We start from the raw sequence: 20351 nt of genomic DNA, 5'->3' as shown, positions 1-20351 counted from the left end.
AGGAGGAAAATGTTTGTATGTGAAAATCTAGGAGGAAAAAACTTTTAATGTTTGAACTGCTTTTTCAACGTATTTTCATTTGAAAATGTCATTTCTAGAAACAAAGTGAGAAATTTTATTTCAAAATTCATGTATTATAATGCCAAAGGGATCATTGTGATCATCTCATCTGATGTCTTGCATAACACGGGCCATGGGACTAACTGAATTAATCCCTATTTGAGTTAGAGCAATTCATTTAGGAAAAACATCTAATCTTGATTTTAAAATTTCCAATGATAGCAAACCCACTGCAACTCTTATCAAGTTGTTCCAATTGTTAATTACCTTCACTGTTTAAAAAAAGCAATTGCACTTTATTTCAAATAACAGGACTTTAATTACAGCTCAGTCATACCTGAGCTAATTCAAGATCTGGAACAGTGAAGCTGCAGCAGTGCACATTTAATGTGTGTGAGCACCATGAGTAGTAACCCTAGGTTCTTGGTGCTCTTGTACAGTCCACACTGGTGCTTGCATGCCACTACTTGACAGCTCCAGAACCTGAACTAGCTAAATTAAAGTTAGCTCAGGTATGTCTACTCAAGCTGCAACCACACACCCTGTGATTGCATTATAGACATAGGCATAGTTTAACTTCTATATTGCGGGGGTGGGAGGGGTAGGGCCCAGTGGGGCTCAGACAAGTTCTTCATGGTGGGGTCTGGGGAGGGAGTGCCACCTCCCCTTCTGATTCACCTCAGCAGGCTACCCAGCCTGTCTGGGTTGGGGGAGGGGCACAACCAAAAATTATAACTCAAGGGGGGTGGAGGGGGGGAAGTCAGCTCAAAGTTTGAAAACTGATCAGGGTGCAGGCAGGGGGTAGCTAGGGGTTGAATGGCGGGATGGTCTCCCACTGTGGTCACTACTCTCCAAGGACTCTGCCAGCTCTGGAACCAGGTCTCCCCGCCTGTGTGGCTCTTACCAGCTGTGCTAGTAGTCAAAGGAGATAGGGAGCTGAGAAGTATCTTCAGCCCTGGGCACCAGCATCAGGAGGAGGAGCTGAGAGAACACCAAGGCTGTCTGCTCCATGGCACTAGCCAGAGCAGCAGACGTCCCATGCTGCCTGGCTCAGATTTCTGGCCTCTGATCTGGACAGGGGGCAGGGCCTTTGGTGGGTGTTTGGGGGGAGAAGAGCAGGTGTGGGGGTTTAGAGTCACCCCTGGGACTGCCCTGTTCTGCTTATGGCACTGCAGTTGAGAGTGTCTCTCAAAACTCTCCCCATGATTATAGACATCCTAGCTTCAACATCCAGCCTTTGGATCTTTTTGTACCTTTCTCTGTTAGGTTGAGGAGCCCTCTATTATCAAATATTTATTCCCCATGAAGGTGCTTATTGACACTGAATAAGTTGCTCCTTAACCTTCCCTTTGATAAGCTGATAATGAAAGGCTAAAGGAGCTCAGTCTATAAGGCATGTTTTCCAATTCTTTAACCATCCTTCAATCCAATCCTCCTTGTAGCTCTTCTCTGAACCTTCTCCAGTTAAATATCCTTCTTGAAGGGTAGACACCAAAACTAGACACAGTGTTCCAGTAGCTGTTGCACCAGTGGCAATTTCAGAGGTAATATAACCTCCCTATTCCTACTCGAGATTCCCCTTTTTATACATCCAATGATCACATTGGCCTTTTGGCCATGGCTTTGCACTAGGCGCACAAGCTCAGCTGATTATCCACCATGGTCCCCCAAATCTTTTTTCAGATTCTTCCCAGAATAAGGTCCCCAAACCTGTAAGTATGTTCCTAGTTATATGACTTTGTATTTGGCTATATTAAAACACACATGGTTTACTCATGCCCAGCTTACCAAACAATCTTGCTTGCTCTGTATCAGTGATCTGTTCTCTATTATCTACCATGTCCCCCAAATGTTGTGTCATCTGTAAACTTTATCAGTATTGATTTTATATTCTCTTCCAGGTCATCGATAAAAATGTTAGGTATTGTAGGCCAAACAACTGATCCCTGCAGGACCCCAGAAACACACCCGCCGAATGATGATTCTCTGCTTACAATGACATTTTGAGATCTATCAACCAGCCTTTAAACCATTTAATGTGTGCTGTGTTTATTTTATATCTTTCTAGTTTCTTGATCAAAATGTTTGATACCAAGTGAAATGGCATACAGAAGTCTAAGTATATTATATCCACACTATTACCTTTATCAGTGAAACTTATAAGCTCATCAAAAAAGTTATCAAGTTAGTTTGATAAGATCTATTTTCCATAAACCCAAATTGATTGGTATTAATTATATTACCATCCTTTAATTCTTTATTAATTGAGTTCCATATAATCTGCTCCATTATTTTGCCTGGGATCAATGTCAGGCTGACAGGCCTATAATTACCTGGGTCACCCGTTTAACCTTTTAATATATTGGCACAATATTAGCTCTCTTCCAGTTCTCTGGAACTTCTCCAGTGTTCCAAGACTTATTGAAAATCAACATTAATGATCCAGAGAGCTCTTGGGTTTGCTTCCTTAAAACTCTTAGACACAAGTTATCCTGACCTGCTGATTTTAAAATATCTAATTTTATTAGCTGCTGTTTCATATCCTCCTGAGTTAATGTTGAAATAGAAAGTATTTAATCTTTATCCATGATATGATTACGTCACCTGGCTTTTCCCAAATACAGAACAGAAATATGTATTGAACACGTCTGCCTTTTTGGCATTGTTATTGACAATTCTACTGTTTCCATTTAATATTGGACCAATACCTTTGTTAGAATTCTTTTTGTTCCTAATATATTCACAAAGTCCTTCTAAGTATTCTTAACTCTGCTGGCTATAGATTTCTGCTTGTCCTATCTCCTTGTGGATGAAAACTACTTTTGGAAACTCTCAATTTTCCATGGAGAAAAATCTTGATTTTGTGACCAGCTGTAGTGTCAGCTAACAAGTTAATCACAGTAGTGTACGCAAAAACGATCTTCAAACATACAAAATAGACAGAACCTATGCTTCTGTAGTTAGTATTTACAGTTTTTGCAGCTCTTCATGCTTACAAAATGGTACTAGCACCATTTGCCCACCTATCTGCTTCTCATACAAACACCTCTGTGCCTTCTTCCATGCTGCCTCTTACACATGGAACATCTTTCCTAAATAGATCAGTGATGTCATTACCTTTTCAAATCTCCCCTCAAGACCCACTTCCTCCAGTATGCCTAAAAATCTCCCCAGTTAATTCTTCCAGATTCCATTTATTTATAATTATAAAAATTGGTTTGTAAATGTTAGCATCTTGGTTTTAGTGATGAATTGAATTGGAAATATAGATAGATACTGCCTGTTGGTTCCGTTTTTTGTCTTCTTTCATATTACTTCATGAGGCATTGCGTGGTGAGGTTAGAATTGGAAATGATACTTTAATTTTCTTTCCTACTATGAGAGGTACAACAGAAGATACAAAAGTATTTTCTAATGTGCCACCTATCTGCAGGGATGGGATGAAATCCTGGCCCTACTGAAGTCAACATTAAAATTCCTATTGATTTCAATGGGGCCAACATTTCACTCAATGAATTTACAAAAGATGAGACTGTCAAACAGAGAGTTATAAACCATTTGACCTTTCGGGGCATAAAAATGCCTATTAGAATTTGAGTTGTCTTTGCAAGGTGGAGATTTTACTTATGTATTGATTTGGAAGGTTGTTTTATGGATATGGATGCAGTAACCATTTAGATATATGACCATAGCTGGGGTTCCAAAATTAATCTTATAATGGGATTTCACTATAGATGTGCCTGCAGGCATATACATGCCTGCATACACCTGTTGAGGATGGGGGTGTATATGCAGCTTTTTTAGGTATTTCTTGTTTTGAAACTTCTTTTCTTTCTATGCAAACCCGCCCCCCCTCCCCAATAAACAAAAAACAAATACAAAACAAAACAAAAAAACCCTCTCCACATAATCTGGAAGACCCAACAGATAAATTTGGAAAACTGAAGCAGTAATAATAAATTATATTCTGTATTGATTCTTACTAGTTCTCTTTCAGACTTAATACAATTAAGTGCCAATCTAAAAATCTGTAAAAAGCAACAAAGAGTCCTGTGGCACCTTTTTACTTTGTTGCTTTTTACAGATCCAGACTAACACGGCTACCCTTCTGGTTCTAAAAATCTGGTAATACAGAACCAATATAATTGTTTCCTGATAGAATTATAATAAATACTATCTAACAATGAATTCCAATGGCAAAAAAGGGAATAGCCATTTATTTTATTCAGACATACATTCATGCACTCATTTTGCATAATTAGACAAGAAAATGAGGGCTTCCTGATGAAAATGCATCAAATTCCTAATATTTACAGCTATAAATCCTTGATGCTTTAAATTTTACTTCATCTACTCAAAAAGAACAGGAGTACTTGTGGCACCTTAGAGACTAACAAATTTATTAGAGCATAAGCTTTCGTGGACTACAGCCCACTTCTTCATGGGCTGTAGTCCTCGAAAGCTTATGCTCTAATAAATGTGTTAGTCTCTAAGGTGCCACAAGTACTCCTGTTCTTTTTGCGGATACAGACTAACACGGCTGCTACTCTGAAACCTTCATCTACTCAGTTGCAGTGAACAAAAGTTTACTGTCTAAAGGAAATTTTGGAAAAAAGCCTGCATTGCTTTTTAGTGCCATTTCTCTGCACCATAATGATTTGTTTTAATTGTGACATCTCTCTGCAAACAGTGTTTCTAAGCCTTTCAGTATGTGAACAATTGGAGAATTCTCTTAATTTACAATTTGGAATGGAACCTTTTAGCACAAACAGAACTTTGGCAGGTTTAACACATCCGTAACAGCTGTTATAATTTGCCATAATTTTTTATGCTACATCATAAAGAAAAGGCCATAACTCCCATCTCTAAATGCAACTGGCTTATTCCTTACAGCTTTTCCTGCTGTGGACTGCCAGTTATTAAGAGTAAGTAATGAAAGAGTGCACCCTTTGGAGCAGCCAATTCTCAGAACCATTAGTTTTCTTTTATACTCCAGCCTAATTCCAGGAATGTGCTAGACGAGAAATAAGACATATCATGTCATTTCAGGATAATATCATGTAATTTTAGGGTAATAAAGAATTCATTTCTGGAGAGAGAAGTGATCTGATATGGAAAAGTTCAATTTCATTCTCTCCAGAGAGCCTTACCTATTCAGATGTGACCTTGTATAATTAAATATATTTCAAATATCAAGAGAAATGGCAGCAGAGTAGACAATAGAATTCTCTATTTTATGTTGAAATGAAATTATATGAAGCAGTCATTGTAATATAAGGTAAAGTAGATGGCTACCATTCATTGGAATTCTTTCTATTTGATTCTATGCATTACGGTGCTATAAGGAAGCAATTATATTCTGTGCTGTATTACCAGATTTTTAGACTGGCATTTAAGTGCATTAATTTTGAAAGAGAACTAGCAAGAATCATTACAAAACGTAATGTGCCATTATTACTTTAATTTTAAAAAAATATACCTAGATAATAAAGAGGAAATGGGATGTGCCTTCTATGCAAAAAGCTACAAATTCAACACAGAAAATACCTAAAACAGCTGAGCAAATGCAGGTAGTTGGAAGATCAAATTAAGCTTCTTAAAGAAAGACAGGTTTAATAATAAAGAAATCTGCTCTAAAGCCTTCTTCACTAAAGCAAAAATAAAATTATTTTAAGCAAACCCATATGCAATTATTTCATCAAAATTCCATTTTTCACTGAAGCTTGCTTATCCTAAGTGACACGTTTGTTTGTTTTTTTTTCAGCTATAAAGGTACGCCAAAAAAAATTCTCTCATTCTGTGTTTGATCCCAGTAATTTTAATTTAACTTCTTTAGTTACAGTAGATACGGCAATTGTACTCAGTTAAATACTATTTAAGACGTATGATGGGGTAGGCATAGATCAGCTTTTATAAATGACAGAAGATAGTGCTGATAATACTTCTAATGATCGTAAATAGACCAAAGGGCAAATAGCCAGTTCAAAACCCGGTGAAATAATGGGGAGTCTTTCCACTGACTTCAATCAGTTTTGGATCAGGCCCATAAAGAATAAAAAAAAAATGTACTACTTAAACCACAGAATAGAGAATTGGAGTTAATTAGTTCATTCACCTGTATTTGCACTTTTCAGGGTGGTTTCACACAATCTTTTGATTTCAAGTCAGTTCTTAACTGCCTCATGTTAATATGCTGATCTAACAGCAGATAATTCCATCACACAGTTCATGAAAGGCAAACACTTTGTTTCCAGATAGATACATTTTCTTTTTGTCTGGCATTACAGTTTTAGCACAAAACACCATCATAATGCCAAATACCATTTTAAAAATATGCTTTCCCTATATAATGGGACTAACCCTCATCATTTAATGGATTAGTTCTTCAATCATTCTTTCTGAATGGTGCCATTTTTTAAATAATACTGTAACTTAATGAGATACACAGTGAGGCTTAGTCAAAGGATGGAGCCAGCCGGAACAATGTGGTTTAGGTTTCCATTTATTTGGTCCAATCAGCAGATAATAGTGAGTAAATTTTCTCTGGCAGCCTGAGATTTCTACATATGTTCATAATATAACGAGCATTCATAAACTTCTCTTTAGCCATCATATTTCTAAGGCTCATGTTCTAGCCTAGTGTTGTAAAAAATGAAAAAGATATGTTAACATCTGTAACACAATTTATATTATTTCTTTCCATTCTCCATTCCACCATGACTAGAAGTGTGTTCATTTAAATGTTCAGTAGTTAGATGGAGGTGGTGATGTCTCATGCACTATACCAATAAAAAACTTTTTCAAAAGATGTACATTTGGGCATGAACACAGTCAAACATAAGGCTTTCTCTAAGCTAGGTCTTTCCAGCTGCAGTGTTCCTGTGGAATGCAGCTATCTTGGAGTGTCATGAAGGATGAGAAAATTAAAATTCCATCAAGTCAAATGGCCTGGGAGAAGTTCCCAGTTGTCTGTGTTTAGCAAAGAAATAGGTAGGTACACTATAATTTTAGTGATTTTTTTTTTTTATCAGTGAAGTAAGCTTGAGGGGGTAACTGTGTGAGGTCACACTTGGATCAGGAAAAATGTGTAGATATTCTGGGTTGATTCACTGCTTTATCACCACCATTCTGTCATTTGGCTGATGCAGTTGTGTCCAAGAGGAATGCTTTTTCGCTTTATGGTTGTTTCTATGTAGGCCATGAGCTATTTGTTGGTTCTGGCTGAGCAAATCTTGCACCATAGGGGTTCCAGCCTGCCTACTTCATTTTGTGTAGTTATTTGGCTTCACAGGTCACTGTGATTCTCCAATGTGAGGGAAGAAGTCTGAAGCAGAACGTAATTTGTAGAGTAATCTTCAGATTAATGTTATCCTTCCAATTTAGTATTCATATAATATAGTGTTTTGGAGATTGTGCTTTGTTGAGTCTCTAAATCACCTTCAGTGTAGAACATTGCTGTACTGTTGTAACTTGCTGCTCATCTTAACACTCTGGTTCATAAAAGTCTGACTTGTTCCAAAGTCTAAGTATAGACAAAGGATAAACATTTATTAATTAAAGTTGGCATTCATATATTATTTCTCATGCTGTTCAGATATTCACTTTATTCTGTAAACTGTATGTTTACATTTCAGTTGATTCTAAAATGATGTAATTAATTTACTAGTTAGTATTATTTAAAGTGCAAATTGTTGCTGAGAATATGTGAATGAATTATGCAAATTGACTTTCAGCACAACATGAAAAGAATTCCAGTTTAAGCTTATTAAGTTCACTGAATACAATTTAAACCAGTGTCTGCTCTGCAAATGAATTCATTTGTAAGACCAAGCAAGACATCTAACTTGCAGGCAATTATGAGGTTTTCTGGAATTTCAGCAGTGTTTCCTGCAGCAGCAGGAATGCAGTAGTGCTAATATGTACTTGTGAGTATCCGTGAGAGTTTGCAGTTTGGAGCTGAGTTCTTGGCTATCATACAGATGTGGGTAGGGCTTCCAGCTACATTTTTCATTCTTTCCACAGAAGAGATTGATAATACAGTGCTAGCCTTATACAAAATGAAGAGTATTTTAAACTCAGGACCCTGAATTCACTTTTCAATGATGGTATAATCAGGTGCCTGAAATCAGAATTACAGGAAGTATGACAAAGCTTGTAATATGGTTGCACATTGACTTTTGTGGTGCTGTTCCAAAATCAAATTATGATAACAAGAGAACATGACCGTGTGAGTGGCTGTTGTGTGGTGTTTTTCCCGCATGTTATAACAGTGTAAATTTTTCAATAAATATTATTTAGTAATCTTTAGCAGAACTATTTCACTAACTGGCCTCTCCTAACTTCCCACCTGTTCCAGGAACGTGAGCCTAATTCTGCTCCTACTTATGCTGGAGAAAATCTGAAGTAGTTGTAATGTCTGTAGAGCATTTACATTGGTGTAACTGAGAGCAGAATATAGTGGTGTATTTGCAGGGATGCATGTATGTATGAAGGGGGAGGGCAGGAAAACAGACAGCATTTCTCTGAAAGATTTTAAATGTTACTTCAGAAATAGTTTTTAAAGTTTTTTGCAGACTACCTTCAAATTGTTCATTTGGGGCTGGCATCTTTCCTTTATATCTGGCATCTGTTTGTAAAGGATTAAGGGTAATATTAATTTCCACGGTGCAGTGATCTGAGGTTAAAGCTGTGGCAGGTGGTTGGCTTAACTGAAGGCTTGCCTGCATGGGGAAGTTAGTGCACAATAAGCTAGGATGTAAATTTACAGCACACTAGCTACTCCTCACTAACTTCCCCGGTGGACACTCTTACTGTGCACTAAAAGTGCCCTCTGGTGGTTTAGCTTAATACACTTCTGAAGTGCATTAAGATAGTGCACACTAAGGCACTCTTAGGGCTTATCTACCATAAAAATTAAGTCCACTTTATCTAATTCGACCTCGAGCCTCCGAATTAATTAAGTTGGTTGTGCATGGCCACACCATGCTCATTGTGTCGATGGAGTGCGTCCTCACTAGCAGTGCCTGCATCGATGCACAAAGCAGTGCATCATGGGTAGCTATCCCAAAGTCAACTTGCCATAGTGTGTTTTGGGAAGTTTGTGCAATGCCTCATGGGACCAAAACATTGTCACAGGGGAGAATGGGGACAGTGCGTCGGCATCCCATGATGCACTGTGCTCAACAGCAAACAACCCAGTGGATTTAGCGCCTTAAAATCTCCGCATATATGCCATAACCCTAGAAGCATGGACCCTGCTCAGTTGTGCACTCAAACACCTCGTGCCTTCTCCTGCAGTATTTCCAGAGCCGAAGTAGGGTCTGCCACATGGAACATAGCGATGTCCTGCAAGCAGCCCTGCTGCAAGCCATTGAAAAAAACAATTCACAGTTGTTGCTGGCAGTCACAGAGCAGCTGCACTGTGTTCAGTGCCGTTTCTGGTCCTGTGAAACAAGCACTGACTGGTGGGACCGCATCGTTTTGCAGGTATGGGATGACGAGCAGTGGGTGCAGAACTTTTGAATTCCTTCCAGGAACTTTGTGCAGAGCTTTCCCCTGCCTTGAAGTTCAGCAACACAAAAATGAGAGCTGCTCTGACAGTGGAGAAGCTTGCAACGCCAGACAATTACCAGTCAGTGGGGAATCAATTTGGAGCTGCTGTGCTCCAAGTGTGCAGGGCCATTAATTGACTTCTGCTATGAATCGAGTCTGCGAAATGTGCAGGACATAGTGGATGGTTTTGCCATGATGGAGTTTCCTAATTGCAGTGGGGCAATAGATGGCATGCCTATCCCCATCTTGGCACCAGAACACCTCACCAAAGAGTACATAAATCGAAACGGATACTTTTCAATGGTGTTGCAAGCGCTGGTGGACCACAGGGCATTTCACTACATCAGCATAGGATGGTCAGGAAAGGTTCATGATACGTGCATCTTTAGGAACTCAGGTCTGTTCAAACAACTGAAATCCAGGACTCTTTCCAGACCACAAAATGAACCTGGCGACGATGTTGAGATACCTATAGTTATGCTGGGGGACCCACTCTACCCCTTGCTCCCATGGCTTATGAAGCCATACACTGGCCATCTGGACAACAGTAAGGAACAGTTCAACTATAGGCTCAGCAAGTACAGAATGGTGGTTGAATGTGCTTTGGTCATTTCAAAAGGCGCCGGAGAAGTTTACTAACAAGATTGGACCTTAGCAAAGAGAACATCCTCATGGTTATAGCTGCCTGCTGTGTGCTCCATAATATCTGTGAAAAAAGGGGGGAATTTTCCCAGGGGTGGGCAGGTGAGACTGATCACAGGGCAGCCATTTTTGAGTAGCCAGACACCAGGACAATAAGAAGAGCACAGCAAGGGGCGCTGCATATCCGCAAGGCTTTGAAAAGCCGTTTCAATAATGGGTCACAGCAACGTGAGCTGCTTGTCTGCACTGTGCTTTCCCAAACCCACTGCTTTTACTCAATAAAGAACATTTATTTCTTGAATCCATTTACTTTATTTAACAAACATAAGTAAAGAGGGAGAACAGAAAAAAGGTAACCTTGGGGAAAAGGGGTTGTAAAGTTGGAACAGGGAGAAACATTTTCATCTGTGTAACATAATACCGCATTCCAGACCATCAAAGGTCTGTGAATGGGCGCCTTCTGTTCCTTGTACCCTTCCCCTGAGTTAATGAAAGGGATAATGGACTTTTCACCCATACCTCAGGGAACGCTTGTGTGAGGGTGATTCTGCGCCAGGCGATGCTGGCTGGCTGTGCACCAGGGTCTGCAGAGGGACTCTACCCTCCTGCTTCTGTTCCTGCAGTTCAACCAGACGCCTCAATATATCTGCTTGGTCCCTCATAATCCAAAGCATCTCATCCTGTGCTGCACGCGCTTGCTTATTGGAAGCTTTCCTGCTCTCCATATCCATGTCTAACTTCTCGGATAGTGAAATCCCCCATGCTCTCAGCTCTGTGTCAGCTCCTCCTGGAGGCTTTCATTATCTTAGTGAACATGTCCTCACTTCCTTCTAATCAGCGAAAGTCTGCTTTCAGGTATTGATGACACACCGAAGGACACATTTCCAGCTGTCAGTCATGGGAAAAAATAAAGGAGCCATTGTACATGAATAAATGTTTCCATAAAAAACCCTCATTACACTAGGTGCAAGCGATAACATAATCAGAATCTGTAACCGTTCACTGTGCCGTTTTGCTGCTTCAGCCCTGGTGAGTACCCCCCACCCCTCAGGTCATGGGTGACTGCACTTTTAATGAAGTTTATGGCAGGCTAATGTTGGGAGCAGAGATAGCTAGTCGAACAATGGCCATTCCCCATAGCATCACGGGAAGTTGTTTACGAACGGGGCAAAGGGGAACGTTTTCATTCCCAAATTATGGAATCTTTCATATGGGTTCCCAGTTCTCTATCAGCCACTTTAAATTACTTGACAACCCATGCCAATCACAATAAAGGCACATTAGCGGCCGCGTGGTTTGGCGATCCGGAATGTGTGGGGGTGAGGTGGGTCTACGTGTCCTTTTTTTTTTTTTTTCTTTCTTTCTTTCTTTCTTTCTTTCTTTCTTGTAAGAGAACTTTTAATGAGAACTTCCCCTGTGCCCCCTAGACGACCCTACGTGATATCAGTTTCCTGTGGGTAACAGAGGTGGAAAGGAAGGAGATGCTGCAAGTGTCTGGGTATAGACCCAGTCCTTATCCTGCTGTGCTGTATACTGCAATGATGCCAGCAGAATTAATTCAGGAGTTGCATGGGAAATTGTCCTACCATGGTGGAAGAAATAAGACTGCCCTGCCCAGAAGCCTTCTGCAAAGGATTGCAGAGTATCTCTAGGAAACTAGCCATGGAGGATTCCTGGACTATCCCAGTCCACATAAAGAGTCTTTTCTGGGGACCACCCTCTGCGTAGGTGGAGCAGTCTCTTGTAAGCAGAGAACCACAGCACCTCACTTTTTCTTCACAGTAAACGTGCAATACCACTGAACATGTGTGCCCACTAAAGTTTAACTGGACTTTGATTGTAACTCTATACTCACCAGAGTTGCCTTCCCTGGCATCGCAGTCGGCCACCGTAATGTCCTGCAACCCACAGGGCTCCAGGGTTAAAAATATGTCCTGGCTCTTGGGGAGAATGGATCCACCGTTCACTTGTCTCCCATTCTCTTCCTCATCCACCATATCATCATTCTTGTTGTCCCTAGAGTCATACACCTGTGAGGTGTCCATATTGCTTGTGGGGGTGCTGGTAGGGTCATCCCCAAGAATCGCATGCAGCTCGTTGTAGAACAGGCATGTGTGGGGTTCAGCACCAGAACAACTGTTTACCTCCCTTGCCTTCTGGTACGCTTGGTGAAGTTCTTTTATTTTCACACGGCACTACTGTGTCCCCCTCATGTAGCCCTTCTCCCCTATTCCACGAGCAATTGTTGCATAGATGTCAGCATTTCGTCTGCTGGATTGGAGCTCTGTCTGCACAGACTCTTCTCCCCACGTAGCGATGAGATTCACCACCTCCTGTGCAGACCAGACTGGAACGCGTTTGGGGCATGTAGTCTCCATGATCAGCAGTGCTTAAACTGTCATGCTCCCAATGCTGATCAAACGGGAAATCGGAAATCAAAAATTCCTGGAACATTAGCAGTGGAGGGGCTGTTTCCTGTGTACCTGGCTGCAGTGCAGCAGAGTTGAGAATGATGTCCCAGAGCGGTCACAGATGAGCATTGTGGGACACCACCTGGAGGCCAATTAAGTTGAATTACATAATGCTGTGTCTGTAGTACCTCACAGTCGACCCATGAAAATTGAATTAAGTGCTACGCCTCTCTCAGAGGTGGATTATAGATGTCAACATTAGAGGCTACAGGTTGGCATAAAGGACCCGGTAGTGTAGACACATACATTAATAGGTCGACTTAAGGTGGCTTCCTTTGACCTAACGTTTTAGTGTAGACCAGGCCTTAGTGTGCTGTAGGTGTGTCTACATGGGGAAGTAGTGCAGAGTAGCTAGTGCACTTCAGCTATTGAGGACTTTTGCCCTATGTAGACAAGCCTTGAGAGTTGATTATTTGCTCTTTAGTTTTTCTGCAGTAAACAAAAATAGCTATTCATCTCCTTCAAAGTATTCTATCCAGTTTCTTTCTCTTACCCCCTTATCATACTACTTTTTAAAAACAATTCAATTATCTATTTTGTGATGCCTTTTTAACTGGTGGCCCATGAATGGAAAGCATCTGACCACACTCTACAGAATAGATGTCAAAGGCTAATCCAACCAGATGCTCCATTTGCTATACTGTATTGTATTGCAAATCCTAATTCGTGATTGGGAGCATTTGCCAGAGAAACTGTTTTTGTTTTGTTTTTTAGATAATCCTTGAGTGATTCCATGACTCTCTGACATTCTGGCAGCCCTTTTTGTGACCTTATCTCTCATAAAATGATCATTCATTGCTTTAATAACTAAGTAGAGAGTAAGGTTGTTTGATTCCAGAATGACATAATTTAGCACATGTACAGTAGAGAGCTGTAAAATGCTCACTTAGTTTATGATCTCTAAAATTAACAAGCTTTTATCATCATGAGGTGGTTTTAGTCACTGGTAAATATAATTAATGCAAAACTAGTAAAAAATAATGCTAGCAACATCCATGATCTGATTAGACATAAGTTTTTGCTTGTATAACCAAGACTGGATTCGATGTCTCATCTGTGCTTTGTGAGGATACAACTAACTCCAGCTGGCTAATTGATAGTTCAGATCATGAGCATAAAACCCACCTAGGGAGGGTGACTGGCCCTTCCTTTTTGCATTTGATCTCAGATGCAAAAGGTGATCTCTTTCAAGAATGACTTCCTTTGAGCTCATGCATTTGATATGTGAATCCTGGGATAAACCCAGTATGTGAATCCTGATCATGTATAAGCCACCTGGCTGCTCCACAGGCTTATAACCTGAGCTAGTTCGATGCCAGTAATATAAACACCATGGCTAATTATTCTGGGGAACTTTATGGTCTATGCAGATGACATTTCTAATGATGACCCAGGCTCCCATGACCTTCATGTCAACCATGAGTTTAACTCATTGTAATTTCTCTCCAGATCTGATCTTTGGCCTGGCTATCACTATCGGGAATAGGGAACATGCTTTTGTTGTGGTGCAGTCAGCACCACATTCAAGGCCTTACTGATCTCCTGATGTGGCAGAGAACTTGTACAGATGATCCACTCTTGGTGTTTAGTATCCTGTTTAATTCCAAAACACTCTGGGTTTGATTCTGTCATGGGTTTTGACTACACAATTGGTGGCTTGAGAGGGTATTAGAATATGCTAGGTGTCTACAGGACTTCAAAGGAAAATCCCTGCTCCCCTCTGCAAAGCCAGACATGGCTCTCCAGAATGTTTTTAGAGGAATACAAAGTGCTTCTAGCTATGCAAGAAATGGTTTAGGTTTCCTAATTCAGTTTCTGACAAATGTTATCTTTAATAAAGCAGTGAGCAGGACCAGGGATCAAAAAGAAGAGACAAGAGTTAAGAGACAAGGAAAGGAGAGGGATTCCTGACTTTGGCTGGAAAAAGAGAGAAACCTTTTTACTTGTTTTACTTCCTTCCTGGCTGGTGAGCATAATAATCATAGAGCCACGTTAGTCTTTTTGATAATGTTATCATGAAGGGTTGGATCACAGAAACCCCCTGAGAGCTGCCACCTGATGTGCCAGACTACCTCTGCTCCTGTTTTCCCTGCCAGCTCAGGACTCCAGCACCCTGTCTTGCTGAGCCAGACACTCCCGTCTTCTTCAACAAAGACCCAGGATCTGAATTACTTGCCCCAAAGCTGCAGGTTTACCTGAAAACAGCCCACAGAAATGTGCTTGTCTTTAGCACCCAGATGCCCAACTCCCAATGGGGTCTAAACCCAAATAAATCCGTTTTACCCTGTATAAAGCTTATGCAGGGTAAACACATAAATTGTTCGCCCTCTATAACACTGATAGAGAGATATACACAGTTGTTTGCTCCCCCAGGTATTAATACATACTCTAAGCTCATTAATAAGTAAAAAGTGATTTTATGAAATACAGAAAGTAGGATTTAAGTGGTTCCAAGTAGTAACAGACAGAACAAAGTAAATCACCAAGCAAAATAAAATAAAATGCTCAAATCTATGTCTAATCAAACTGAATACAGATAATCTCACCCTCAGAGATGCTTCAGTAAGTTTTTTCCTCAGACTGGACACCTTCCAGGCCTGGGCACAATTCTTTCCCCTGGTACAGCTCTTGTACCAGCTCAGGTGGTAGCTAGGGGATTCTTCATGATGGCTCCTCTCTCCCTTTGTTCTGTTCCACCCCTTTATATATCTTTTGCATAAGACGGGAATTCTTTGTCTCTCTCTGGGTTTCCACCCTCCCCGCCCCACTGGAAAAGCACCAGGTTAAAAATGGATTCCAGTTCATGTGACATGATCACATGTCAATGTAAGACCCCAAGCCTTCATTCCTCCCAGCCTGACTCACAGGAAGGCTTGCTTGCAAACAGAGCCCCAGTCAATTGTCTTTGTTGATGGGAGCCATTAAAATTCCAAACCCCCATTAATAGCCCTCACTTTGCATAATTACAGTAGGCCCTCAGAGTTATATTTCATATTTCTAGTCCCAGATACAAGAGTGGTACATTTATACAAATAGGATGATCACACTCAGTAGATTATAAGCTTTGTAATGATACCTTACAAGAGACCTTTTGTATAAAGCATATTCCAGTTACATTATATTCACTCATTACCATATTTTTATAAAACCATATAGACTGCACGTCACAGTTATATAGAGCCATGTGCCAGTTTCGTTACACAGCTTTGGTTAACATCACCAAATAGTCCCAACTAGCCAGTCACAAGGTAGTTTTTAGGATAAAACATAATAAAAATCATGGGTTTTGGAGATCTGCTATGAGTGCTATAAAGGAAGTAGGCTTACTGTGTCACAGTAATCAATGTCTCTCATTGCTTCAGATCATAAATAATTACACCCCAAAACCCCTAAAAGAACATTATGGTGGCATAATCAACCACTTAAAAGTTAGGAAATGTTGATGCAAAGAACATGGGACATAGCTGTGTGTGGTTTTTTTTAAAGTAATGCATCTCTGTCTATTTAGTTACTATCCTGCTGTCATCGGTTGGCTATATTACCATAGCACCTATGAGCCCTAGTCATAAACCGGGACCCCCATGTTCTAGGTGCTGTACAAACACAGAACAGAGTCTCTAACCCAAGGCATTTACAATCTAAGTACTGAACAAGAGACAACTGATGGATTTAGACAGACAACAGAGTACAAGGAAACGAGACAGTATTGGTCAGCATGATATAGGCAGTGGTCTCAACACACCAGCAGCCTAAATCATTGTTGAGCTTTTTGTAGGCTTCATAGCAAAGGAGGATTTGAAGGAGGAAAATTAGTTAGTTTTGCAGGTGTTCACTGCTCCTTCCCCAATCGATTATTCTCCCCCTCACAGGACTTCAGCTGACTGTCCCCACTCAGATTCCAGACCTTGTCTCCCTTCTGAGGTTCCTTAGCCAATTTCAGTGTTAACCCCCCCCCCGCCCCCCCCCACACACACACACATTCATGACTTCTTGTAACAATCTCCTTACCCAATCAGTCCTAGTCTTCCCCTGGCTTCTTATCCAGCCTCTTCCCACCATCTACTTGCTCCCAGTGCCTCCCTGGTGGCCATTGCCAGTCTCCTTGCCCAACCATCCAGTCCCCCCTGTTTCCCACTCCCACTTTCCCTCTCACCCTCACTGTCAGTGTCTCCTTGCATCTTCCCCCCAGGCTCCTTGTTCTGATACTTTATTTTTGTCGCATCTGCATTCAGATCAGGAAACTTCCTTCTCCATTTTGTGTGGGTCCTATGCAGGGCATTGAGCACACAGAAGAGAATGTCTTCCTGATCTCAGTCCAGGTGGATCTAGCACAGCACAGAGCTGCAATTGCAGGGAATGTGCAGTGCCCAGTGAGGACGCAATCTTCTTAGATTTTTAGCTACCAAATTCTCTAATATCATCATGTGTGAACTGTGATATTTTCAAAGGTTTATAATTTAGTCAAATTTAGGTGGATTTTCATTGGGACAGCAATAGACATATCACAGGCATAAAAGCCCCCTTCCTGCCAAAATTCAAGTGTCTATTGCAAAGCATGGGGACAGTAGAGATTTTCAAGGAAAAGGTCTCCAGAATTCTTTAACGTGGGGAAAAGAGTGCATTTTCCCCTACTCTTGTTCTCAGAAATAACTGAACCATCTGAGCTGAAATTTTATTTTAAATCTAAAATAAATTAAATAAAATAAGAGGCAGACACCCAGCATGGAAAATTTCAGCCGAGGTGTTTAAAAGTTTGGCAAAGTTATAAGTAACTGAAAACATGGTCTTATAATGGGACATGTCAGGCCACTTAATAGATGGTGCAACTAGTCCACCTATACTATCTTAATTTGTTGGCATTTCTAACGTGCTTGTCCTGTACTGTCTGAGCATCTCCCAACATTAGTGAATTAGCCACACAACAAGGTAGGTCTGTAGTATTATGCAGGGCCGGCTCCAGGCACCAGCTTAACAAGCAGGTGCTTGGGGCAGCCAAGAGAGAGGGGCAGCACCTGCAGCAATTCGTGGGTGGCAGGTCCCTCACTCCCTCTAGGAGCAAAGGACCTGCCGCTGAACTGCTGCTGCCGATTGCGGCTTTTTTTTTTTTGCAATTGCCGCTGCCGATCGCAATTGCGATCGCGGCTTTTTTTTTTTTTTTTTTTTGCTTGGGGCGGCAGAAATGCTGGAGCCGGCCCTGGTATTATGTTATGTTATCCCTAGAAAAACTGGTATCTAGAAAGGTTTTGTGACTTGCTCAAGACCACAGGGATTTTGTAGAAGAACCAGGAACACAATCCAAATTGCCTAGTTCCCAGTCCTAGGCCTTATTTGCAGGACTATCATGTTGCAGTGGGCATAGGATAAAACTTCATTTATATTATTGTTTTTATGACACTATATAAGTGTATATATTCCCGTCTCCACTAATTTATGATCTAGTTAGGAGTGTACTTGTCAATAAGCACCTCTTTCTCTAATGTCACTAGATAGAAACAAACATAAAAAGTACAAAATCATTGTCCTGAACTCATCCTTTTTATAAAGTGATTATACCTTAAAGACAGGTATCTACTGAGTTGAGGCTCTAGTTCTTGTTACCACTGGATCATGCGATTTTTGAGAGAATGGAAAAATCTTTTAATTTTGACTTTCATTTTTCTTTAATCTGCCATTTGAAAGGCAAAGACAATTGTAGTGCTAAGCTTTGTTTCATTTCACCCACAGTTTTCCTGGAATGACTATCTTTTCTTTAGTTCCTGAGAAAATCATTTTCTGATAGAGACTCTTGCAGAATTTTTGTGAGACGTGGGTTTGCAGATTAGCAAAGTGAGAATTAGAACGATTTAAATTGTTCCTGAAAGATTATGATTTGCATTCCTTCTGCCTGGCTTTTTAATTATGATATTATGGTTTTTATGGGAGTTGTAATTATGCCACATCCCTGAAACAAACAATAACTGGCTTCCTTGAAAGATATTATGCTGAATCACTATAGTATTTAAGGTTTTAATGTTTTTCTGACATGCTTTTAATAGTGATAAAAAGTATGTTAAGTAGACTAGATAATGCATTTGGACAAGGTGGTTATAAATGAAGAATGCACAAGTGTAATAACGTCTTTTCTATTCGGAGTGAACTACTAAATGCCACTTCATATAATCCAAATGTCCATGAAAATAAATGAAAGCCAGGCTCAATTAGTTTAGTGAACTTTAAAGTCCTTTGAACCTCTTACTCTTGTGTAATGGACAGTTCTTTAATTTCTGTGCACTGTTAATCTCTCCTGCTAGGTCAAATAATCTAAACAAACCCGAGAGAATAGAGGTGATTGTCTGGATGCATTTTATCAATATAAGAAAAATGATTTTGTGAACTGGTTGGGGAAAAAAACTTTCAAAGGCCAAGCAACTAGCACTTACTTATAAAGATAAATATTTTTCTTTTATGGAAAATGTACTTTAGATGAACATAGAGATGAATCCAACAATGTTTGTTTTGAACAAGAAAACTAATGTGTAACAACTGTACATCACCGAAGACTGAATATAGGAAGGTCTTTGCCAGTTTGCGAAGCAAGTTAAATTGGACAACATAAGGTGACAGCATAGCAGCCAAAGTTATCATCACTTCGCAGATTGGAAGAGCTGAAGGATCCTGATGGGTTTTTAGAAAGTCTATTATATTTCAGTCAGAGTTCTAAATGTTTCTTAGGAAAAATACTTATTGTAATCATCTGTGGCTAACGTGTTCTTCATGCTAGCAAGGAGCTATAGAACTTGGCAAAAGTGGTTATGCAGGAGTAAATGAAAAGGCTTAAAACAATCTGTGTGGACTGTCTCGCAGTTTTTCAAAGGGACACTATTAAGGGCCCAAAAGCAAGCTATTCCGCTGGTTAGGAAAGATAGAAAATGTGACAAAAGACCACCTTGGCTTAACCACGAGATCTTGCATGATCTAAAAAATAAAAAGGAGTCATATAAAAAATGGAAACTAGGACAGATTACAAAGGATGAATATAGGCAAACAACACAGAAATGCAGGGGCAAGATTAGAAAGGCAAAGGCACAAAATGAGCTCAAACTAGCTACGGGAATAAAGGGAAACAAGACTTTTTATCAATACATTAGAAGCAAGAGGAAGACCAAAGACAGGGTAGGCCCACTGCTTAGTGAAGAGGGAGAAACAGTAACAGGAAACTTGGAAATGGCAGAGATGCTTAATGACTTCTTTGTTTCGGTCTTCACCGAGAAGTCTGAAGGAATGCCTAACATAGTGAATGCTAATGGGAAGGGGGTAGGTTTAGCAGATAAAATAAAAAAAGAACAAGTTAAAAATCACTTAGAAAAGTTAGATGCCTGCAAGTCACCAGGGCCTGATGGAATGCATCCTAGAATACTCAAGGAGCTAATAGAGGAGGTATCTGAGCCTCTAGCTATTATCTTTGGAAAATCATGGGAGACGGGAGAGATTCCAGAAGACTGGAAAAGAGCAAATATAGTGCCCATCTATAAAAAGGGAAATAAAAACAACCCAGGAAACTACAGACCAGTTAGTTTAACTTCTGTGCAAGGGAAGATAATGGAGCAAGTAATTAAGGAAATCATCTGCAAACACTTGGAAGGTGGT

General features: G+C 40.3%; 1 protein-coding gene across 1 annotated transcript in view; it reads left to right on the top strand.

Moving 5' to 3' along the window:
• GALNTL6 (polypeptide N-acetylgalactosaminyltransferase like 6) overlaps positions 1-20351 on the top strand; it is a 911072-nt gene that overhangs the window by 604278 nt on the left and 286443 nt on the right. Inside the window, exon 7 of the mRNA XM_054028868.1 lies at positions 15673-15693. Within this exon, the coding sequence (XP_053884843.1) occupies positions 15673-15693 (21 nt within the window). The remainder of the gene's footprint in view (positions 1-15672; positions 15694-20351) is intronic.

The sequence above is a fragment of the Malaclemys terrapin genome, chromosome 5, assembly GCF_027887155.1.
Source record: "Malaclemys terrapin pileata isolate rMalTer1 chromosome 5, rMalTer1.hap1, whole genome shotgun sequence".
In the NCBI taxonomy this organism is placed as follows: Eukaryota; Metazoa; Chordata; order Testudines; family Emydidae; genus Malaclemys; species Malaclemys terrapin.
The sequence above is the reverse complement of the archived record's forward strand: the minus strand, read 5'-3'. Positions and strand labels throughout refer to the sequence as shown.